General features: G+C 43.4%; 1 protein-coding gene and 1 non-coding gene across 2 annotated transcripts; both read left to right on the top strand.

Annotated features, from left to right (window-relative positions):
- Positions 1 to 2,055: 2,055 nt before the first annotated feature.
- LOC112225961 (60S ribosomal protein L19) lies at positions 2,056 to 4,607 on the top strand. The gene is made up of 6 exons (XM_024390116.2): positions 2,056 to 2,196; positions 3,099 to 3,205; positions 3,362 to 3,484; positions 3,584 to 3,704; positions 4,104 to 4,214; positions 4,403 to 4,607. The coding sequence occupies exons 1-6, from the start codon at positions 2,192 to 2,194 to the stop codon at positions 4,527 to 4,529; spliced, it is 594 nt and encodes a 197-aa protein (XP_024245884.1). The 5' UTR covers positions 2,056 to 2,191; the 3' UTR covers positions 4,530 to 4,607.
- LOC112226350 lies at positions 2,921 to 3,000 on the top strand. The gene has a single exon (XR_002949719.1). It is a non-coding gene; the product is annotated as a small nucleolar RNA SNORD53/SNORD92 (small nucleolar RNA).
- Positions 4,608 to 26,003: the final 21,396 nt, after the last annotated feature.

Genomic DNA, 26,003 nt, shown 5'->3' on the forward strand with positions numbered 1-26,003 from the left:
GTAAGATAAGGGAGTTAAGGCAATAAATAGGCCATTGTGGCGAAGTAATTCCAACATAGCAATTAAACACTGGAATGGTAGATGTGCAGAAGATGAATGTGCAAGTAGAGATATTGGGGTGCAGATATTGGGGTGCAAAGGAGCAAGATAAATAAATAAATACAGTATGGGGATGAGGTAGATAGATGGGCTGATTACATATGGGCTATGTACAGGTGCAGTGATCTGTGAGCTGCTCTGAGAGCTGGTGCTTAAAGCTAGTGAGGGAGATATGAGTCTCCAGCTTCAGTGATTTTTGCAGTTCATTCCAGTCACTGGCAGCAGAGAACTGGAAGGAAAGGCGAAAAAGTAGGAATTGGCTTTGGGGGTGACCAGTGAGATATACCTGCTGGAGCTCGTGCTACGAGTGGGTGCTGCTATGGTGACCAGTGAGCTGAGATAAGGCGGGGCTTTACCTAGCAGAGACTTGTCGCCAAACCCTCTGGCTACAGGTTATCTACGAGTATGAAGCGAGGTCCAACCAATGAGAGAGTACAGGTCACAGTGGTGGGTAGTGTATGGGGCTTTGGTGACAGAACGGATGGCACTGTGATAGACTGCATCCAATTTGTTGAGTAGAGTGTTGGAGATTTTATAGATGACATCGCCGAAGTCGAGGATTTATGTAGTGTTGTCTCTCTTGTCGTGACGTGTGTTTTGTTGGCCTTCATTGTAAATATACATTTGTTCTTAACTAACTTGCCTAGTTAGTTAAATAGAGGAAACCACACAATGCATGCATGTCACACAAACTTGGCTTCAACTTTAGGGTCTCCTTCAAAGTTGTGGAAAAAGTACTCCATTGTCATACTTGTGTAAAAGTAAACATACCTTAATAGAAAATGACTCAAGTAAAAGTCAGCTAGTAAAATACTACTTGAGTAAAAGTCTAAAAGTATCGTGTAGCAGGTGTATCTCACTGATCATCCCTAAAGCCAACACCTCATTTGGCCGCCTTTCATTCCAGTTCTCTGCTGCCTGTGACTGGAACGAATTGCAAAAATCGCTGAAGTTGGAGACTTTTATCTCCCTCACCAACTTCAAACATCTGCTATCTGAGCAGCTAACCCAGCTGCAGCTGTACATAGTCTATCGGTAAATAGCCCATCCAATTTTACCTACCTCTTCCCCATACTGTTTATATTTATTTACTTTTCTGCTCTTTTGCACACCAATATCTCTACCTGTACATGACCATCTGATAATTTATCACTCCAGTGTTAATCTGCAAAATTGTAATTATTCGCCTACCTCCTCATGACTTTTGCACACAATGTATATAGACTCTCTTTTTTTTTCTACTGTGTTATTGACTTGTTAATTGTTTACTCCATGTGTAACTCTTTGTTGTTGTCTGTTCACACTGCTATGCTTTATCTTGGCCAGGTCACAGTTGCAAATGAGAACTTGTTCTCAACTAGCCTACCTGGTTAAATAAAGGTGAAATAAAAAATAAAAAAAATAAAATCTTGTTTAAATGTATAGTGATGGGACAATTACTCAATTGCCATACTTTAGTAAAAGTACATGCTAAACATATGACATATCTTTTTCAGAGGTGATCTGATCGGTCAAAAGACCAAAAATATTATAATGAATTACACAGGCAGGAAGCAGGTCTCGAACCCTCGAACTTCGAGCCCGAGGTCCGGTGCGCTATCGACTGTGCCGTAAAAGCATGCTCGTGCGGCAGAGTCGATTTCCGCGCTTATAAACCTAGGGTCCTTACAATATAATTATTGGGCTACTTGTCTAAACTTTCCGTCTGTCAGTGTCAGTCAGCTGTCTTTGGCTTCAATATTGCTCTCTTGTGGTGGAGTAGTAAAATTGCATTTTGTATGATTTCCCCCACAATGCCGTGCGAAATCGCTCCCCACCTTTGGAATATACTATTATTCCCAGATAAGGGGAGAACATACTTTCTATACACTTTATCTTATGATTTCAGACAATATCACTCTCTCTAACTTTCTTTTTTTTTTTTACACCAATTAGTATTTTAATATGAACTCTTCACATGAAAAAATATGATTTGTATTTCGTTTATTTCACAAAATAACTGGTGTATATCTAATTTTGGATTCTCCTGTAGTTTTAATGGTAGTGCCCTGTCCGTCTTGCAACCCTTCCTTTTTCTATCGCAATAGCAGCCATGAGGTAAGCATACATACTTTGTGCGAGTCTAAATTCTCATATATTCAATAAAATACGAATGTGTTGCCCATTAAACGTTTACTACGGTTCCCCTAAAGTTTACGCGACACTACCGTTTAAGTCCCTTGACATATTTTATTTTGGAAAAACGACATTTCATGTGTAAATGTGCCGCACGATGTACCAAGCCAGGGATGCCATGTTGTCAACCAATAATTTTGAGGCGAGAAATTCAGGCCTAACGTTAAACAAATGCGAGTTAAACCTCTGTAACATAGCTGAATAGATTATGATCGATTCCCTTGTTGTTAGTATCAACGATATCTATGTTCCATATCTGAAAGTTGCCATTAGTAGCGTAGCTAGCAAACGTTAGCCTGTCTATCAAATTTGGTGTACCACATTTTGTTAGTATTGGCCATCTATAGTAGTAATGTTAGCTACCTACACCTACCTGGACACTGGTCTCACGATTGTGGATAATATTCCCCATTTATATTAGCAAACGGGTTACTTGTGTCTTGTAAAATTAATTGTCAAACATGTCACTTTTTAAGAACAGAAACATAGTGGACGATATTTAGCTACGCGACTAGTTAGATAACGTTACTATCCTAACGTCGAGTAACGTTAGCCCAGTTGCAACCAATGTAACGTTAATCATTAGCATCGAACTAACTTAGCAATAATAGCTAACAATCAACCCGGAGTTGTATTGGATAAATGGTTAATATGATGATTCTGAGAATGGTTTCGCAAACGATGCTGAACTGTGTGATGTCACGTTTCTCTTGGCTATCTGATTAACCCATGGTCACACTACACACATTTAAGTTATATTGTTGGCAACATACAGTTATGCGTTAAAGTGTAATGCGTTAGCTAACTCTTCATCTCTAACCCAGCATGCTCAGGCTTCAAAAGAGGCTTGCCTCCAGCGTCCTGCGCTGTGGCAAGAAGAAGGTATGGCTGGACCCCAACGAGACCAATGAGATTGCTAACGCCAACTCCCGTAAGGATTCAGCCAATCTGTTTTTTACCATGTTATTTTGGTATTGTGTAATGTAGCCTGTGTGTAATCTACACAGTAGGTGACTGATTATTGATTTGTTGCTGTAAATTAATCTGCCTTGTCTAACCAATATTTTCTGCCCCCCCCCCCTCTCAGGCCAGCAGATCCGTAAACTGGTAAAGGATGGTCTTATCATCCGCAAGCCAGTCACGGTGCACTCTCGCGCCCGGTGCCGCAAGAACACGCTGGCACGTCGCAAGGGAAGGCACACAGGAATTGGTGAGTGAATGCTGTGAATACTGAATTTTGGGGTATAGTATTAATATCTCGGGGTATAGTATTAATATCTCGGGCCTAACACCCTGCCCACCCTACCAGGTAAGAGAAAGGGTACAGCCAATGCCCGTATGCCAGAGAAGCTGTCCTGGATGCGTCGCATGAGAATCCTGCGTCGTCTTCTCCGTCGCTACAGGGAGTCCCATAAGATTGACAGGCACATGTAAGTTCTCCACATCCACCCTCGAGTATAAAGATTCACAAGGCAACTCCTATTGGGTCCATTTCAAGGATGTCTGTTACACATTGATTATATTGAACTAACTAACTACTAGCCTAGGCTGAACTAGCTAGTTATAATGGCTAACAAACAACCCATGGTTATATTGGTAAAAAATGATGATTCCCTGAGAATGGTTTTGCAAACTTTGTTGAAATTTGTGATGTCATGTTTCTCTTGGATATCTGATTAACCCCTGTTCAAATTCCTATTTGATTTAGGAAGGAAATTCAAATGTATCTCATGGGTTGCTAAATTCTTCATTTTGTATTTATTGAAAATTTTAAAGCATGTACAGTAGATTGATTTGCTCGTTTTGTTTTGCCCCTTTCCTTCCCGCAGGTACCACAGCCTCTACCTTAAGGTGAAGGGTAACGTGTTCAAGAACAAGCGTATCCTCATGGAGCACATCCACAAGCTGAAGGCAGACAAGGCCCGCAAGAAGCTTCTGTGGTACGTCTAAAACCAACACCCATCTGCCTTAGACTTTTCTATGCCGCAATGTTTTGTAGAATGGAGAAGGAACTGAGCTGATGAGCACTTAAAAGCAGATATTTATATGGGAGTATTTATAGCTGGTAAGATGTACATTTGGGTTCAACCAAAAGGACAGCATTATTTGACCACTTTTCTCTCTGCAGTGACCAGGCTGAGGCCCGTCGTTCCAAGACAAAGGAGGCCCGTAAGCGCAGAGAGGAGCGTCTGGCAGCAAAGAAAGAGGAGATCATCAAGACCCTGTCAAAGGAGGAGGAGACCACCAAGAAGTAAACAGCTTCTTGTCCCTGGCATGCACCTGCTGTACCTCCCTCTGTCGAGTGTTGACAATAAAGTGTATGAAAGACACAACCCGGTCTCCTGAGTCCACTCTTACTTGATCACACCTGTAATGTACACTAACTGACATGGTTTCATGGGTTTAACTGCCCACACAGTTGATAAGTGGCATTGGGTTACTTCTATTTACAAGGATACACTATGACTTTGTGTGATTGATCTTACTGTATTTTTCAAAAAGCTTGTAGGAAATTGACAGAACAAAGCCATTCGATGCAAAGTATTGTGCCCTTTTTTTACCTTATATTTGCCACATGATGAGCTAAGAATCTTATTTTATTGATAAGTAACTTTTCAAACTACATTGTTGGGCAATGAAGACATTTTGTGAAATTGTCAGATGAGAATGTGATTCGGGTTGATGGTTTGGATACGTGAGCTATTGCCATCTAGTGGTTGTATGTGATACCTTATTGTCCTGTGACTGTTTCCCTACCCTTTTTTCAGCCGACTTCCAAACCATTAGTGAAATTGTTTATTTGATTAAATTATCAAACATTTGCAAGTACAAAATGAAAAGCTTCACAATTTGTGCACTTTAAATCCTTTTAGTGGATTAAGTGCGCTAATTCTGGAGGCAGTAAGCCATCATTACAAGGTACAAATCTGTCGTTCTGCCCCTGAACAAGGCAGTTAACCCACTGTTGGCCGTCATTGAAAATAAGAATTTGTTCTTAACTGACTTGCCTAGTTAAATAAAGGTAAAATAAATTACATCAGCCCTGGTATGCCTACCTGTTGGACAAAATGGCTCCTGTAGAATCATTGCTATGCTCTGGCAAATCTGCTGATCATTTTTATTTTATTTTTTATTTAACCAGGTAGGCTAGTTGAGAACAAGTTCTCATTTGCAACTGCGTCCTGGCCAAGATAAAGCGTAGCAATTTGACACATACAACAACACAGAGTTACACATGGAATAAACAAAACATACAGCAGAACAAAAGAAAAAAGTATATACAGTGAGTGCAAATGAGGTAACTTAAGGAAATAAATAGGCCATGGTGGCGAAGTAATTACAATATAGCAATTAAACACTGGAATGGTAGATCGGCAGAAGGTGAATGTGCAGGTAGAGATACTGGGGTGCAAAGGAGTAAAATACCAGTATGGGGATGAGGTAGGTAGATGGGCTATGTACAGGTACAGTAAGCTGCTCTGACAGCTGTTGCTTAAAGCTAGTGAGGGAGATGTGAGTCTCCAGTTTCAGAGATTTTTGCAATTTGTTCCAGTCATGGGCAGCAGAGAACTGGAAGGAAAGGCAACCAAAGGAGGAATTTAAGAGCAGTTGGAGGCCATGGAAGGAGAGTTGTATGGCATTGAAGCTCGTTTGGAGGTTAGTTAACACAGTGTCCAAAGGGCCAGAAGTATACAGAATGGTGTCGATGGGATAGAGGTGGATCAGAGAATCACCAGCTGCAAGAGCTACATCATTTATTTATGTATACAGAGAGGAGAGTCGGCCCTAGAATTGAACACTGTGACATCCCCATAGAGACTTGCAGAGGACCGGACAACAGGCCCTTCCATTTGACACACTGAACTCTATCTGAGAAGTAGTTGGTGAACCAGGCGAGACAGTCATTTGAGAAACGAAGGCTGTTCAGTCTGCCGATAAGAATGCTGTGATTGACAGAGTCGAAAGCCTTGGCCAGGTTGATGGATACGACTGCACAGTATTGTCTTTGGTCGATGGCGATTAAGATATCGTTTAAGACCTTGAGTGTGGCTGAGGTACACGCATGACCAGCTTGGAAACCAGATTGCATAGCGGAGAAGGTACGGTGGGATTCGAAATGGTCGGTGATCGGTTTGTTAACTTGGCTTTCGAAGACTTTAAAAAGGCAGGGTAGGATAGCTATAGGTCTGTAAAAGTTTTGGTCTAGAGTGTCTCCCCCTTTCCAATCTTTGGGGATCTCAGACGATACAAAAGAGAGGTTGAACAGGCTAGTAATAGGGGTTGCAACAATTGCGGTGGATAATTTTAGAAAGAGAGGGTCCAGATTGTCTAGCCAAATCAAATCAAATGTATTTATATAGCCCTTCGTACATCAGCTGATATCTCAAAGTGCTGTACAGAAACCCAGCCTAAAACCCGAAACAGCAAGCAATGCAGGTGTCGAAGCACACTGGCTAGGAAAAACTCCCTAGAAAGGCCAAAATCTAGGAAGAAACCTAGAGAGGAACCAGGCTAAGAGGGGTGGCCAGTCCTCTTCTGGCTGTGCCGGGTGGAGATAACAGAACATGGCCAAGATGTTCAAATGTTCATAAATGACCAGCATGTTCAAATAATAGGTCTGGGACAGGTAGCACGTCCGGTGAACAGGTCAGGATTCCATAGCCGCAGGCAGAACAGTTGAAACTGGAGCAGCAGCACGGCCAGGTGGACTGGGGACAGCAAGGAGTCATCATGCCAGGTAGTCCTGAGGCATGGTCCTAGGGCTCAAGTCCTCCGAGAGAAAGAAAGAGAGAATTAGAGAGAGCATGCTTAAATTCACACAGGACACTGGATAAGACAGAAGTACTACCAATATAACAAACTGACCCTAGCCTCCCGACACAAACTACTGCAGCATAAATACTGGAGGCTGAGACAGGAAGGGTCAGGAGACACTGTGGCCCCATCCGATGATACCCCCGGACAGGGCCAAACAGGAAGGATATAACCCCACCCACTTTGCCAAAGCACAGCCCCCACACCACTAGAGTGATATCTTCAACCACCAACTTACCATCCTGAGACGAGGCCAAGTATAAGCACACAAAGATCTCCTCCAATGCACAACCCAAGGGGGGGTGCCAACCCAGACAGGAAGATCACATCAGTGACTCAACCCACTCAAGCGACGCACCCCTCCTAGGGACGGCATGAAAGAGCACCAGTAAGCTAGTAAGCTTCCAGGCTCATGAGCACCATCACTTTCTCTCCCACGGTGAACTCACGGGGTGTTGCGGACTTATCGTAGGCCCGGCCTTGGATCCTTTGCGCCTTCTCCATATGCTCCTTTACTATGGGCCACACTGCCGACAGGTGGTCTCATCAGGGTAACATGTTCCTTTGTGGATCGAAAGGGGCATGGTTGGGTCTCCCAGGTCTCCTTGGCTAAGTCGAGGATCTCTCGACAGGGTCTGCCATAGAGCAATTAAAATGGGGAGAATCCAGTGGACGCCTGGGGTACTTCTCGCAGGGCAAACATTAAGTGTGGGAGAAGCATGTCACAGTTTTTCCCGTCTCTGGACACCACTCTTCTCAACATGCTTTTAATCGTTTTGTTCAAGCGTTCACACAACCCGTCTGTTTGAGGGTGGAATATGCTGGTACGTATCTGTTGAACCTGATATAACCGACACAAGTCCTTCAGCAATCGGGACATGAAAGGGGTTCCCTGATCGGTTAAGATCGTCTTGGGAAGGCCCACCCGAGAGAACATCATGAACAATTCCTTAGCAATTCCCTTTGATGACATGTTACACAGGGGTATGGCCTTTCGGAACATGGTAGCGTAATCTGCGACCACTAGGATGTATTAGTGTCCTCTGGCAGATTTTGGGAGGGGTCCCACGAGGTCCATAGCTATGCGTTCAAAGGGGGTCTTTAAAATATATATATATATATATTTTACCTTTATTTAACCAGGCAAGTCAGTTAAGAACAAATTCTTATTTTCAATGACGGCCTAGGAACAGTGGGTTAACTGCCTGTTCAGGGGCAGAAAGACAGATTTGTACCTTGTCAGCTAGGGCGTTTGAACTTGCAACCTTCCGGTTACTAGTCCAACGCTCTAACCACTAGGCTACCCTGCCTCCCCGGTCTCTATGATGGGGAGAGGAATCAAAGGGTTACGTAGGTGTGGCCGTGGAACTGTACGCTGACATTGATCACACGTCCTACAATACCTGGCCTCATCCCGGGTGACACGGGGCCAATAGAATCTCTGCATGATTCTGTTGATAGTCTTGTCCCGTGCCAGGTGTCCTCCTAGGACGTGGTAATGGGCTAACTGTAAGACTGTATCCCTGTATGGTCTAGGCACCATTAATAATTCCTGGTTTTCCCCCTTTCATTGCACGACCCAATATAAGAGACCCCGCCTGATTGCATAGTAAGGAAGAGGGGGCTCACCTGATCCGTCAACGTTCCTCCCGTCGATCACCTTCACCTTCCTCATGGCCTCCCTTAGGTCTGGGTCTCTATGCTGCGAGGTGCCGAACTGTCCCTTTAATTCCTGGGGCAGGTCGACCTCGGTAGAGGGGTGTGGAGGTTGTTGCCCATCCCCTCCAGGGGTGACTGAGGAGAATCCCTTCCAGGTTCCCTCCTCAGATGGGGCTTCAAATATATCCCTTAGCGCCTGGTTGCTCCTTCCTTCCTGCGTCGTGTATAACCCTTCATCAGTGGTTTCCTGGAATATCTGTCGCAAACGTTGGGTCGCTATTTCGACCTCTGCTCCAGAGGAGGAGGACGAGGCTACGTCTCCTTGTGGGACTACTACCTCGGGATTGGACTTTTTTTTTTCCTGTCCCCCTTCTTCCCGTGCATAACCATAACGTAATCTTCCAAAGCTCTTTATATAGGGGACAGTCTCTCCCGATCAATAATGGCACCTTCAGCTGGGGTACTTTCCCTGCCCTGACTGTACACCTTTCTTTCAGAGTGAGAATAGACAGATTCACGGTGGGGTAATAGTGGGTGTTTCCATAGATACAGGACATGGCTACTTTGTCTGGTAGCAGTGTTGCGGAGGTCACCATCCTGCTTTCTACTAATGTAACCATGCTTCCTGAGTCGAGAATGGCTACCACATCTTGTCCTTCTACTCGAACCGGAATCTCTGGGGCTGGGGCTATTTTTGCTAACCAACAGTGTTGATCCTGCCCTCTCAAACCGGGATGTGTGGGGATGGGCAGTGATGACTCCATGACCATGGACTCGTCCTTGCTAGGACATTGTGGGGCATAATGGTTTGGAGATGGACATTTATAACACCGACCCTGCTGTGTGGGGGATGACTTCTCCCACCCCCGGAGGGGGTTTGGATGAGGTAAGATGTCGTGTGCAGCCGCTCTTGGCTTAACTCTAGGTTCTTCTTGCCAACTCAGCTGTTGTTGCAGGAGTTCTATGGTTGTCTGCTGTGCCGTGATCAACTGTTGTAGTAGGGCGTTGTCCATCGTTCTTGAATGGTTCCTCTGTGTCTACTGGAAGAATTTTGATTTACTCACTTATCCTAGTGTCACTCGTTTACCTAATACCCGCATTCTCCACCAATGTGAGTGGACCAAGTAATTTGGTGTCACTCTAAAGCGGAAAGGTGGAATAAACGAGTCAGGAGTAGGTTCTCTTGAATGAACACAGTTCTCGAGATTTCTAACAATACAAACACTCCAACACAATCAATGAGAATCTCCCAAGGAACAACATACATATTATTCTTTAGATGAAACAGGAACACAATATGATCTTTAAACTATAATAATAATCACAGATTTGGCACCGTCTTAATGGCTCTTCTTCGATAGTTTGCCGTCACTTTCCCTGCTGGTTCCATCCTCTCTCTTATAGGGGAAAGAGAATATGTCATTAGTACCGTCAGCTGTGCTTAATTGCCTCTGGTTACCTTGTCTCACATGCCTTGTTGGGCTGCTATCCGTGAGCCCAGCCTGCCCTCTGGTGGTCCAATTCATAGGTGAACTGAAATGGAAAATATAACTTATTTAAAAAAATAAAAAATAATAATGTATTCACCCCCTTTTCTATGATGCCCCTAAATAAAATCTGGTCCTTACCTTCAGAAGCCACATAATTAGTTAAATCAAGTCCACCTATGTGCAATCTAAGTGTCACATGATCTGTCATATGATCTCAGTATGTATACACCTGTTCTGAAAGGCCCCAGAGTCTGCAACACCACTGAGCAAGGGGCACCACCAAGCAAGCGGCACCACGAGACCAAGGAGCTCTCCAAACATGTCAAGGACAAAGTTGTGGAGAAGTACAGATCAGGGTTGGGTTATAAAAAAATATTTGAAACTTTGAACATCCCACAGAGTACCATTGAATCCATTATTAAAAAATGGAAGGAATGTGGCACCACAACAAACCTGCCAAAAGAGGGCCGCCCACCAAAACTCACTGACCAGGCAAGAAGGGCATTAATCAGAGGCGACAAAGAGACCAACAATAACCCTGAAGGAATTGCAAAGCTCCACAGTGGAGATGGGAGTATCTGTCCATAGGACCACTTTATGCTGTGCACTCCACAGAGCTGTGCTTTACAGAAGAGTGGCCAGAAAAAAGCCATTGCTTAAAGAAAGAAAATAATCAAACACTTTTGGTGTTCGACAAAATGTATGTGGGAGACTCCCCAAACATATGGAAGAAGGTACTCTGGTTTAGATAAGACTAAAATTGAGCTTTTTGACCATCAAGGAAAACGCTATGTGTGGCGCAAACCCAACAACTCCCATCACTCTGAGAACAACACGGAGCACGGTGGTGGCAGCATCATGCTGTGGGGATGTTTTCCATCGGCAGGGACTGGGAAACTGGTCAGAATTGAAGGAATGATGGATGGCGCTAAATACAGTGAAATTCTTGAGGGAAACATGTTAGTCTTCCAGAGATTTGAGACTGGAATGGAGGTTCACCTTCCAGCAGGACAATGACCCTAAGCATACCGCTAAAGCAACACTTGAGTGGTTTAAGGGGAAACATTTAAATGTATTGGAATGGCCTAGTCACAGCCCAGACCTTAATCCAATTGAGAATCTGTGGTATGACTTAAAGATTGCTATACACCAGCGGAACCCATCCAACTTGAAGGAGCTGGAGCAGTTTTTTTGTTGAAGAATGGGCAAAAATCCCAGTGCCTAGATGTGCCAAGCTTATAGAGACATATACCCCAAGAGACATGCAGCTGGAATTGCTGCAAAAGGTGGTTCTACAAAGTATTAACTTTGGGGGGGGGAACAGTTATGCATGCTCATGTTTTCAGTTTTTTTTGTCTTATTTCTTGTTTGTTTCACAATAAAAAATATTTTTCATCTACGAAGTGGTAGCCATGTTGTATAAATAAAATGATACAAACCCCCCCAAAAAATAAATTTTAATCCCAGGTTGTAAGGCAACAAAATAGGAAAAATGCCAAGAGGGGTGAATACTTTCGCAAGCCACTGTAGTTCAGTTGGCAGGGCAGGTCGAAGTGAGACAAAAGCAAGTGCAATACTGTATTTTCCAGAACATTCCATGTGCGTTGACAAAACAGTCAATGAGATCATGCAGTCAGGCACCAAGTCATGCTTAGAAAAGCAATCTATGGCCACTTTGAATATCATCCCACTAATGTAGAGCCAGGGCATTTGTGCTGCACATACTGTCATTCAACATGTTTGTGGGAAGCCAATTCCTAACCATGAAGCATTAAAGGATGTGGTTTCCACTTGTACATTTTGATTAGACATTTTAAGTTACTATTGCGCCCCATTGGTTAAGGACACACCACATCTATTTACTGACATGGATGTGTATACTGGATTTACCACCAAACCTATAGATGCAGTGGTATAACAGAGTGAATATACATTTAATCTTGTTTATATTCAACTACAACACGCAAAAGAGATATTAAACATCATAGTGAGGTGTTTGATGATATTGAAAGATTTGAGACTAGCTTCCAGGGGAAAATCTTCTCAGAGCCAGGTTCTTTATTACATGGGCTATTTTGATGAAAACCGATGGCCTTGACATGGTCACCAACTACTCTAGCTGAGTAAAATGTGAACTAGTACGGAAATAGCGAATTGAAAGATGAACCGGTGACTCTGATCTTGCAAAGATTGTAGATTGCTGTCTTCATTTCCCTGCCACACATTTGACACATTATATCGTATTCATGCTCAACCTTATGTAACCCTAAACAAAGCAATTCTCATAAAGGATGTACTCCATGTTGCCCTTTCACCCAGCAGTATTCATTTCTCTGAACTCCACCAGTGTTCTGTGAGGAGTTCATAGCTTTAAGGACGTTCACATGGTTTTTGTTGTATTTGAAGAGCATGACAAGAGCTGTACTAACTATCTTATAGCATAAGCTGGTACAATCCTTATTTAAATGTGGATATTTTTTGTTATGATTACTGTGGATACATAAACATTTAATACATATTTCATAATGTAATCAAATAAGCGTTTGTTTATTCATTCAATATTTTATTATTGAAAAGGTATTTGATGAGCAATGTATTACAGTACACGCAAGTGTGTTTTGAACAGAACAATTGTTTGGACCAGCCTGCACATTGTCAGGCTCGCTATCCTCTAACTCCCTGTCATAAATCGACCAAGGCGCAGCGTGCATGTAGTTCCACATCTTTTAATGAAAGTGGAACAACAAACAAACAAACAAACAGGTAAACAGCAAAGAACGTGATGCAACCGAGGTGCACACAAACACACACGGAAAAATAATTACCCACAAAACACAGGTGGGAAAAGGCTACCTAAGTATGGTTCTCAATCAGAGACAACGATTGACAGCTGCCTCTGATTGGGAACCATACCAGGCCACACACATAGAAGAACAAAGCCTAGAACAAGACAGAATGAAAAACATAGAATCCCCAACCCACGCCCTGACCAAACCAAAATAGAGACATAAAAAAGGAACTAAGGTCATGACGTGACACACATTGTAGTTTACACATGGGAATATATTTTTCCCTTTAGAAACATTATTAATAACATAGTGTTGATTATTAACAGAAAATAGTGCTAATTATTACAGTGATACACACATTTTACCCATGCTCCCCTGCTTTATGGAGTAAGGTATAACGTATGTAACCTCAAATACTTAGGACACTGCAACCCGGCCTTGAGATTTTCCATAAGCCACCCATTTTTTAATATTTTTTATTATCACGTAAATAGGTTTTCGACTTCTGTCCAAGTCTAAAAGTTAAGTGCTCTGTTGGGGTGCAACAAGAACATTTTTTGAGAGCAAATACCAACACTCACAGAGAGAGGATGTGACCCTGGGCTATATGGTCATTCCAAAAATAATATTCCGAGGAGGGTGCTCAACCGACAGTCAACTCCCCTAACAAATCATATGTTGGTTTAGGCTGGGCTCAAAATAGAAGTGGCAGTGAGGGAGGAGTGCCCTTCTCAAATAGTACAGTAATCTGCGTTGCCAGGTCATATTGTCAACACGGCAGCATGGTGCATCGTTTAGAAATACACGCCCTTTCCATTTGCAATGGAATATATATATATTTCATTTAGCCTCTTATCCAGCCTCACATCTCATTGTGTCACTCCTGCCCTCCAACCCTTCCACTGATTGAAAAACACTTAGCACTTAAGTTAATAGTTTTAGCAGTTAAAAAAGTGAGGTCAACAGATGAGGAAACTGACATTCAGTAAACACAATAGTGTGGAGTCAGTTGTTGCTTTTAGGATGACTGGATAATCAATACAGCAGAACCCATTGAAGTTCCCCCATGGTTTTAACTTAGCATTTGAACTTGTACTTGTCTTGGATATGTTTGATCTCAACACTGGCTCTACACGATTGTTTTTACTGAAAGCCACTTTCCTCGTCTGTTTACCTCACTTTTCTAACTACTAAAACTGTTGAACACTCAGCACTTATCCTCACTTTCTACCACTCACTTCTGATTGAATGCCAGTGCTCAAACTTGAGGACAAGGCCCTCCGGTCTACCCTCCCTTGTCTCTCCTTCAGCAAAGGCCCACTGGATATTGCGACTGTTCCCTTCTGTCAGTCGGTCGCCTCCAACTAACCTGCTTGTCACTCCATCAGGCCCTCTCACAACATACTGTACCTGCGCCAAGATAAATGTTAACTACTGTAACCCTACACTCAACATTTACAACAAAGTACAGTATTACAGTATTAGTACAGTATTAGTACAGTATTAGTACAGTATTCTAAACTCACTCGCTCTGTATGCGCTGTAGAACGTCCACCAAGTCTCCAGGTTTAGTATTGTCTTTGAGTAAAGTCCAAGGGGATACTATGGAGAGAGTGCGATAATGTATGCAGCGGAATTACATTCAGTATGAGTTGTCAGGCAACAAATGCATCCGGAGGGGATCTCTAAATTCTACCTGTGTTAATCGGTGTGTGTTTTTCTCACTACTGTGTTCAACCCCTGTACTCATGAGGACAGACATGGCATTCAGACTGCTACAGTAAGTCTGCTCCCATCCCAAGAAGGCATGTCTCAGCCATTTCTCAGTTACAGAGTGACAATTATGAGCTGGCGCACACCCCCTAAAAGTTAGCAGTGGTGCTGACTAACGGCGAGTAAATTGTAGCCTATAAAAATAAACCAAAAGAGTTTTGCCATGAACCTGAAGAAGGCACGTTGATGTCGAAACGTTGGTGGTTTACCCCAATAAATTACCGGGAGCAAAACATTAGAACGTCTTCCTAATATTGAGTTGCACCCCCCTCTTTTGCCCTCAGAACAGCCTCAATTCGTTGGGGCATAGAGTTTACAAGGTGTCGAAAGCGTTCCAAAGGGATGCTGGCCCATGTCGGCTACAATGTTTCCCACAGTTGTGACAAATTGGCTGGATGTCTTTTGGGTGGTGGGCAATTCTTGATACACACAGGAAACTGAAAAACCCAGCAGTCGTCACAGTTCTTGACACAAACCTGTGCGCCTGGCACCTACTACCGTACCCCGTTCAAAGGCACTTCAATGGTTTGTCTTGCACATTCACCCTCTGAATGGCTCACATACGCAATCCATGTCTCAATTGAAATAAGGAAATGAATAACCCCATTGGAAAGAAACTGCTGCCAAAAAGGCAATCTGATAGATTATTTTGGATTGAAAGAAGGCTGTAGAAATATTGCTGTTTGAGGCAGGGAAAACACCTATTGCCATATGAGAGGAGCAGCTCTGCTTAGTTATTCCTCCTCTTAACAGTCTCCTGCTATTCAATGTGTGACTCATTACTGATAGTGCCTATTTAGTTTAGTGTGATGGGGACTGTGAGTTCTTTCTTAGTGTGTGCAGTGTGTTTGGGGAAGTTGAGTTGTGTGTCAAATCAAATTTTATTGGTCACATACATATGGTTAGCAGGTGTTATTGCGAGTGTAGCGAAATGCTTGTTCTTCTAGTTCCAACAGTGCAGCAATATCTAAATCAAATCAAATTTATTTATATACAGTGCCTTGCGAAAGTATTCGGCCCCCTTGAACTTTGCGACCTTTTGCCACATTTCAGGCTTCAAACATAAAGATATAAAACTGTATTTTTTTGTGAAGAATCAACAACAAGTGGGACACAATCATGAAGTGGAACGACATTTATTGGATATTTCAAACTTTTTTAACAAATCAAAAACTGAAAAATTGGGCGTGCAAAATTATTCAGCCCCTTTACTTTCAGTGCAGCAAACTCTCTCCAGAAGTTCAGTGAGGATCTCTGAATGATCCAATGTTGACCTAAATGACTAATGATGATAAATACAATCCACCTGTGTGTAATCAAGTCTCCGTATAAATGCACCTGCACTGTGATAGTCTCAGAGGTCCGTTAAAAGTGCAGAGAGCATCATGAAGAACAAGGAACACACCAGGCAGGTCCGAGATACTGTTGTGAAGAAGTTTAAAGCCGGATTTGGATACAAAAAGATTTCCCAAGCTTTAAACATCCCAAGGAGCACTGTGCAAGCGATAATATTGAAATGGAAGGAGTATCAGACCACTGAAAATCTACCAAGACCTGGCCGTCCCTCTAAACTTTCAGCTCATACAAGGAGAAGACTGATCAAAGATGCAGCCAAGAGGCCCATGATCACTCTGGATGAACTGCAGAGATCTACAGCTGAGGTGGGAGACTCTGTCCATAGGACAACAATCAGTCGTATATTGCACAAATCTGGCCTTTATGGAAGAGTGGCAAGAAGAAAGCCATTTCTTAAAGATATCCATAAAAAGTGTGGTTTAAAGTTTGCCACAAGCCACCTGGGAGACACACCAAACATGTGGAAGAAGGTGCTCTGGTCAGATGAAACCAAAATTGAACTTTTTGGCAACAATGCAAAACGTTATGTTTGGCGTAAAAGCAACACAGCTCATCACCCTGACCACACCATCCCCACTGTCAAACATGGTGGTGGCAGCATCATGGTTTGGGCCTGCTTTTCTTCAGCAGGGACAGGGAAGATGGTTAAAATTGATGGGAAGATGGATGGAGCCAAATACAGGACCATTCTGGAAGAAAACCTGATGGAGTCTGCAAAAGACCTGAGACTGGGACGGAGATTTGTTTTCCAACAAGACAATGATCCAAAACATAAAGCAAAATCTACAATGGAATGGTTCAAAAATAAACATATCCAGGTGTTAGAATGGCCAAGTCAAAGTCCAGACCTGAATCCAATCGAGAATCTGTGGAAAGAACTGAAAACGGCTGTTCACAAATGCTCTCCATCCAACCTCACTGAGCTCAAGCTGTTTTGCAAGGAGGAATGGGAAAAAATTCAGTCTCTCGATGTGCAAAACTGATAGAGACATACCCCAAGCGACTTACAGCTGTAATCGCAGCAAAAGGTGGCGCTACAAAGTATTAACTTAAGGGGGCTGAATAATTTTGCACGCCCAATTTTTCAGTTTTTGATTTGTTAAAAAAGTTTGAAATATCCAATAAATGTTGTTCCACTTCATGATTGTGTCCCACTTGTTGTTGATTCTTCACAAAAAAATACAGTTTTATATCTTTATGTTTGAAGCCTGAAATGTGGCAAAAGTTCGCAAAGTTCAAGGGGGACGAATACTTTCGCAAGGCACTGTAGCCCTTCATACATCAGCTGATATCTCAAAGTGCTGTACAGAAACCCAGCCTAAAACCCCAAACAGCAAGAAATGCAGGTGTAGAAGCACATATCTTAAATGTAATCTAACAATTCCACCTCAACTACCTAATACACACACACCTAAGTAAAGGAATGGAGTAAGAATATATACATATATATATATATATAGACCATTTCAAGGACAGCTTTTTTCCATCTACGTAACATTGCAAAAATCAGAAACGTTCTGTCCAAAAATTATGCAGAAAAATTAATCCATGCTTTTGTCACTTCTAGGTTAGACTACTGCAATGCTCTACTTTCCGGCTACCCGGATAAAGCACTAAATAAACTTCAGTTGGTGCTAAATACGGCTGCTAGAATCCTGACTAGAACCCAAAAATTTGATCATATTACTCCAGTGCTAGCCTCTCTACACTGGCTTCCTGTCAAAGCAAGGGCTGATTTCAAGGTTTTACTGCTAACCTACAAAGCATTACATGGGCTTGCTCCTACCTATCTCTCTGATTTGGTCCTGCCGTACATACCTACACGTACGCTACGGTCACAAGACGCAGGCCTCCTAATTGTCCCTAGAATTTCTAAGCAAACAGCTGGAGGCAGGGCTTTCTCCTATAGAGCTCCATTTTTATGGAACGGTCTGCCTACCCATGTCAGAGACGCAAACTCGGTCTCAACCTTTAAGTCCTTACTGAAGACTTATCTCTTCAGTGGGTCATATGATTGAGTGTAGTCTGGCCCAGGAGTGGGAAGGTGAACGGAAAGGCTCTGGAGCAACGAACCGCCCTTGCTGTCCTTGCCTGGCCGGTTCCCCTCTTCCCACTGGGATTCTCTGCCTCTAACCCTATTACAGGGGCTGAGTCACTGGCTTACTGGGGCTCTCTCATGCCGTCCCTGGAAGGGGTGCGTCACCTGAGTGGGTTGATTCACTGATGTGGTCATCCTGTCTGGGTTGGCGCCCCCCCTTGGGGTGTGCCATGGTGGAGATCTTTGTGGGCTATACTCAGCCTTGTCTCAGGATGGTAAGTTGGTGGTTGAAGATATCCCTCTAGTGGTGTGGGGGCTGTGCTTTGGCAAAGTGGGTGGGGTTATATCCTTCCTGTTTGGCCCTGTCTGGGGGTGTCCTCGGATGGGGCCACAGTGTCTCCTGACCCCTCCTGTCTCAGCCTCCAGTATTTATGCTGCAGTAGTTAATGTGTCGGGGGCTAGGGTCAGTTTGTTATATCTGGAGTACCTCTCCTGTCCTATTCGGTGTCCTGTGTGAATCTAAGTGTGCGTTCTCTAATTCTCTCTTTCTCTCTCTCTCTCTCGGAGGACCTGAGCCCTAGGACCATGCCCCAGGACTACCTGACATGATGACTCCTTGCTGTCCCCAGTCCACCTGGCCGTGCTGCTGCTCCAGTTTCAACTGTTCTGCCTTATTATTATTCGACCATGCTGGTCATTTATGAACATTTGAACATCTTGGCCATGTTCTGTTATAATCTCCACCCGGCACAGCCAGAAGAGGACTGGCCACCCCACATAGCCTGGTTCCTCTCTAGGTTTCTTCCTAGGTTTTGGCCTTTCTAGGGAGTTTTTCCTAGCCACCGTGCTTCTACACCTGCATTGCTTGCTGTTTGGGGTTTTAGGCTGGGTTTCTGTACAGCACTTTGAGATATCAGCTGATGTACGAAGGGCTATATAAAGAAATTTGATTTGATTTGATTACATATAAATATATGGATGAGCAATGACCGAGCGGCATCGGCAAGATGCAGTACCTGGTATAAAAACACAGTACGTACATGTGAGATGAGTAATACAAAATATGTACACATTATTAAAGTGGCATTATTAAAGTGACTAGTGATCTATTTATTAAAGTGGCCAATGATTTCAAGAAACTTCTGTATGTGTAATGTATACTGTTCATTTGTATTGTTTATTATCTACCTCACTTGCTTTGGCAATGTTAACACATGTTTCCCATGCCAATAAAGCCCCTTGAATTGAGATAGAGAGAGAGAAAAATTTCAACCCTATCATGTGAGAGACATTGTGGTCATAGTAGAGTGCATCAATTACGCTTGTGACAAAGTGAAGTGCACCTGTGTCTCATGGACCTTACAGTCCGTCTGTGTACTTGTGTGCCTGTGTGTGAGTAGTATATTTATTATCTGATTGTGTGAGTTGCTGTGTGACACAGAGAGCAGTAATATCTCAGACAGGCACCAGAGCGCCAGGCCCCACAATAACCACCCATGGAATGCACCGGGGTCAGCTGTTGCTGTTCCACATGACCCCAGTGCTGTCCCCCTTGGTCACTGTGGTCCACTGCACCTCCCTGAGAGCTTACCCACACGCCGCACTCAATGACCTGCACTCCAGGGTGAAGTTTCCCGTAGGTACAGATCATACGATCACCCCCCCCCCTCCCCCCCACAAACTCTAACCTTAACTATAATTTGGGGAAATACAAAGCTGACCGTAGATCAGCGTGTAGGGGCAACTTCATTCGACTCCATGAGGCACAGGATGTATCTACTATCTGAGAGCCAAGGCTTCACTTCATCAAGGGGCAGGTGGGAACTGCAAAGCAGAAATATCCTCGACTGAACACATCATTAGTGAAATGCTCTGTACATGATTAGTTATTAACTTCATTATGCCCTCTGTTAATAGCTGCTGTTCAATGAACTCTCGGATTCGACATCTCTGACGACTCTGCATTCATAAATCATATTAATGATCTTTAGTTCCGCCAGTCAAAGACATATGATCTGGAGCATCAGAGTATCTGGAGCATCAGCATTTGTGGGTTCGATTACAGGCTCAAAATGGCCAGAAACAAAGACTTTTTTTCTGAAACTCGTCAGTCTATTCTTGTTCGGAGAAATGAAGGCAATTCCATGCGAGAAATTGCCAAGAAACTGAAGATCTGGTACAACGCTGTGTACTACTCCCTTCACAGAACAGCGCAAATGGGCTCTAACCAGAGTATTAAGAGGAGTGGGAGGCCCCGGTGCACAACTGAGGAAGAGGACAGGTACATTAGAGTGTTTAGTTTGAGAAACAGACGCCTCATAAGTTCTCAACTGGCAGCTTCATTAAATAGTACCCACAAAACACCAGTCTCAACGTCAACAGTGAACAGCACCGCCTCTGAATGAGTATTTTCTTGTTTGCTTATGACCTTATACAGCTCGCCGAGTGCGGTCTTAGTGCCAGCATCGGTTTGTGGTGGTAAATAGACAGCTATGAAAAATATAGATGAAACATTGCTTGAGAAATAGTGTGGTCTACAGCTTATCATAAGATACTCTACCTCAGGGGAGCAAAACCTTGAGAATTCCTTAATATTATATTTTGTGCAGCAGCTGTTATTAACAAATAGACACAGACCCGCCACCCCTTGTCTTACAGGAGGCAGCTGTTCTATCTTGCCGATGCACGGAAAACCCAGCCAGCTGTATGTTATCCATGTCATCGTTCAGCCATGACTCGGTTAAACATAAGATATTACAGTTTTTAATGTCCGGTTGGTAAGTTACTCTTGATCGAACGATTGCACATTGGTTAATAGAACTGATGGTAGAGGTGGATTACTCACTCGCCATCAGATCCTTACAAGGATCCCTGACCTACGTCCCCGATATCTCTATCTCATGCGAATGATGGGGATTGGACCTTGGACCTTTGTCCAGTACGAGTTGAGTAATCGCTGTCCTCATATCCAGAAGCTCTTTTCGGTCATAAGAAATTGTGGCAGAAACATTATGTACAAAATAAGGCGAAAAAACACACACAACAGCACAACTGGTTAGGAGCCCATAAAACAGCAGCCATCTCCTCCGGCGCCATCACCAGCATTTCGACCAGAAATACGACTTTCCTGAATTGGATCCTTTGTTGAACCTCCCAAGGCGATTCCACTTATTCCAGAGGCTTCTCCAAGATGCCACCGGCAGAGAAGAGGCATTCAGAGGGGACTTTTAGTCCGACGCAGGAGGCGATGCCTACCATCCACTGTTTCCAGGTATATTACTCACAAACCTGGAAAAGGAAGTAGGTGAGCTCAGGGTGTGGATCTCCTTCCAGAGAAACATCAGGGACTGCAACATGATATGTTTCACAGAATCAGGACTCTCTCCGTATACACTGTCCCAGTCCATACAGTCAGCTGGGTTCTCGTACATTGCGCAGACAGGAATTCTTCCTCTCTGGGAAAAATAAAGGCGGAGGTGTGTTTCATGATTAACTACAAATGGTCTGATTGTGGTAACGTAAAGGAATTCAAGTCCTTTTGTTCACCCCGACAAAGAACTTCTCACAATCAAATGCTGAAAGCATTACATGCCGAGATCATTAACTTTGGTCATCGTCACAGCCGTGTATGTTTCCCCTCAGGCCGATACCACAATGGCTCTCAAGAAACTACACTGGACTTTGTACAAACTGAACACTGTATATCCTGAGGCTGAATTTATTGTAGCTGGGGACTTTAATGAGGCAAAACTGAGGGAAACGCTGTTTTATCAACACATTGCCTGCGCGATTTGCACATGGAAAAATCTCAACCGTTGCTACTCTCCTTTCTGGGATGGCTACAAGGCCCCCACCCTCCCTTTGGCAAATCAGATCACACCTCCCTTCTGCTCCTCCCTTCATATAGACAGAAACTCTAGTACCCATGGTAAGGACTGTCCAATGTTGTTCTGACCAATCGGAGTCTATGCTTCAAGATTGTGTTGATCACGTGGACTGGGATATGTTCCGGGTTGTCTCTAAGAATAACATTGACATATACACTGACACGGTGACTGAGCTAATCAGGAAGTGCATAGGGGATGTTGTTCCCACTGTGATGATTAAACGGATCCAAACCCAAAACCGTGGATAGATGACAGCATGAAATCTTGAACCACCGTATCTAACCTCGGCAAGGTGACTGGGATTATGGTAGAGTACAAACAGTCCAGTTGAAGGCAATAAAACATGCGAAACGTCAGAACAGAGGCAAAGTGGAGTCGCAAATCAACAGCTCAGACACGAGACGTATGTGGCAGGGACACCAAACAATCTCAGATTATAAAGGGAAAACCAGACATGTCGCAGACACTGATGTCTTTCTCTCAGACAAGCTAAACACCTTCTTTGCACATTTCAAAGAAAACACAGTGCCACCAAAATGGGCCGTGATGCAGGCCACCGAGGCTCATTAGGATGGTGAGCTCTTGTTATCCGTGGCTAATGTGAATAAGACATTGAAGCGTGTTGACCCTCGCAAGGCTGTCTGCCCAGACTGCATCCTAAGCCACATACTTAGGGCATGTGCAGACCAGCTGGCTGGAGTGTTTACGGACATATTCAATCTCTCCCTATCCCAGTCTGTTGTCCCCACTTGCTTCAAGATGTCCACCATTGTTCCTGTACCCAAGAAAGTGAATGTAACGGAACTAAATTACTATCAACCTGACTCACTTCTGTCATCATGAAGTGCTTTGAAAGGCATCACCTCCACCTTACCCGACACGGGTAAGAATGTTGTTTATTGACTACAGCTCAGCCTTCAATACCATAGAACCCACCAAGCCCTGGGTCTGAACCCCGCCCTGTGCAAATGGGTCCTGGACTTCCTGACGGGCCCTCGCCCCAGGTGGTGAAGGGAGGCAGCAACACCTCTGCTTACGCTTATCCTTAACACAGGGGCCCCACAAGGGTGCATGTTCAGCCCCCTCCTGTACTCCTTGTACTGAACCCTGTACCTTCGAGGCTGCTGCCCTATGTTTATTGTCATGGAACACTGGTCACTTTAATAATGTTTCATACTGTTTTACCCACTTAATACGTACAGTGCATTCGGAAAGTATTCAGGTCCCTTGAATTTCTCCACATTTTGTAACATTACAGTCTTATTCTAAAATTGATTAAATAGTTTTTTTCTCATCAATTTACACACAATACCCTATAATGACGAAGCAAAAACAGGTTTTTAGCCATTTTTGTAAATGTATAAACAAAAAATATATGGAAATATCACATTTACATAAGTATTCAGAACCTTTATTCAGTACTTTGTTGAAGCACCTTTTGCAGTAATTACAGCTCTGAGTCTTCTTGGGTACAACGCTACAAGCTTGGCACACCTGTATTTGGGGAGTTTCTCCCATTCCCCTCTGCAGATCCTCTCAAGCTCCGTCAGTTTGGATGGGCAGCGTGGCTGACAGCTATTTTCAGGTATCTCGAGAGATGTTCTATCGGGTTCAAGTCCGGGCTCTGGCTGGGCCACTCAAGGACATTCAGAGACTTGTCCCGAAGCCACTCCTGTGTTGTCTTGGCTGTGTGCTTAGGGTCATTGTCCTGTTGGAAGGTGAACCTTCGCCCCAGTCTGAGGCTCTGAGCACTCTGGAGCAGGTTTTCATCAAGGATCTCTTTGTACTTTACTCCATTCATCTTTCTCTCGACCCTGACTAGTCTCCCAGTCCCTGCCACTGAAAACCATCCCCACAGCTTGATGCTGCCAACACCATGCTTCACCGTAGGGATTGGGCCAGGTTTCCTCCAGACGTGATGCTTGGCATTCAAGCCAAAGAGTTCAATCTTTGTTTCATCAGATCAGAGAATCTTGTTTCTCATGGTCTGAGACTTTAGATGCCTTTTGGCAAACTCCAAGCAGGCTGTCTTGTGCCTTTTACTGAGGAGTGGCTTCCATCTGGCCAGTCTACAATAAAGGCCTGATTGGTGGAGTGCTGCAAAGATGGTTGTCCTTCTGGAAGATTCTCCCATCTGTCAGAGTGACCAGCTCTATGAAGAGTCTTGGTGGTTCCAAACCTCTTCCATGTAAGAATGGGGGAGGTCACTGTGTTCTCGGGGACCTTAAAATGCTGCAGGCATTTTTTGGTACCCTTCCCCAGATCTGTGCCCTGACACAATCCTGTCTCGGACCTCTACAGACAATTCTTTCGACCTCATGGCTTGGGTTTTGCTCTCACATGCACCGTCAACTGTGGGACCTAACGTAGACAGGTGTGTGCCTTTCCAAATCATGTCCAATCAATTTAATTTCCACATGTGGTCTCCAATCAAGTTGTAGAAACATTTCAAGGATGATCAATGGAAACAGGATGCACCTGAGCTCAATTTCGAGTCTCATAGCAAAGGGTCTGAATACTTCCGTAAATAATGTATGTATGATGCATTTCTGTTTCTAAAACCTTTTTTCACTTTGTCATTACGGGGTATTGTGTGTAGATTTATGAGGAGAACAATTTATTTAATCAATTTTAGAGTAAGGCTGCAACGTAACAAAATGTGGAAAAAGTCTAGGGGTCTAAACACGTTCCGATTGCACTGTACATACTGTATTCTAATCCAGGCCTAATCTATTGAACTATTGCTGTACATATACTATTCTATCCTACGTGTTCTACAGATATACTACATGTTCTATCCATATACTGTCCATAACGTCTATACATCCCATCAAATGCATATATATTTATACTCTGGACTCTGACATTGCTCATTCTAATATTTCTATATTTCTTAATTCCATTATTTAACATTTTAGATTTGTGTGTATTGTTAGACATTACAGCGCTGTTGGAGCTCGGAACATAAGCATTTCGTTGTACCTACAATAACATCTGCTAATATGTGTATGCTGCCAATAAAATTTGATTTAATTTGATTTGTCGGGGGACAATTGGTCATTTTGATGCCGTCTGTCTGTCCTGTATCCGGAAGCTGCCCAGCTATGCCGTGCAATGGGAAAGGCAGGAAGTAACTGGGAAAGGCAGGAAGTATGGGAAAGGCAGGAAGTAACTGCCCCTCCCCTCCATCCCTCCATCCCACCGCCACAGGCTAAGCTCCTTTTCAGGCTCCCTGTGTGGAACAGCTGGGCTATGTCAGCCTGGAAACATACACTTAACCAACACCTAGACAAACAAGACCAGCAGCACTTATGTACGCCTACACAAATACACAGGCACAAAACACACTCACTTAAATACACAGAAAACCATTCATGATGAACTTAGAACTCTCAAACAGACCTTTATCCATACACAAATCTACTGTAGTAGGTCAACAGTAAACACACACACACACATCTTGATCATTTATCAAGAGTGTTCTGGACTGATTCCTCCTCTGTTGAAAAATAGATCCATCACGTTAAAGTATACTCAATTTAATTCGATTGATAATTCATTTATTGTTCAGTCAGGCGGGGGAGGCGGGGGAGAGGAGAGCAGGTTGTTGCCAGAGAGAGAGACTTTAATACAGTTTTTAACCATCACTTTGGCACTAATTTCAGAACCTTGTGGTCATTTTTCAAAACTCTAGGCACAAAACTCAAAACGGTCATCACTTGTAACACAGGCTGTCCAATGTTCAAAACATTGCATTGTACATTCATATCTTTAAAGAAACCTTGCACTTGCAGAATCATTGGTTCAAATAACTCATTTATCATGAAATACCATAGGAACATTCATTTAGATCACCCACACGCAAGATACCGATAGTTTCACTGTGTCAATCATTAAATAATGTAGTACAAAATATGTGATA

The sequence above is a fragment of the Oncorhynchus tshawytscha genome, linkage group LG27 (assembly GCF_018296145.1).
Source record: "Oncorhynchus tshawytscha isolate Ot180627B linkage group LG27, Otsh_v2.0, whole genome shotgun sequence".
NCBI classification, from domain to species: Eukaryota; Metazoa; Chordata; class Actinopteri; order Salmoniformes; family Salmonidae; genus Oncorhynchus; species Oncorhynchus tshawytscha.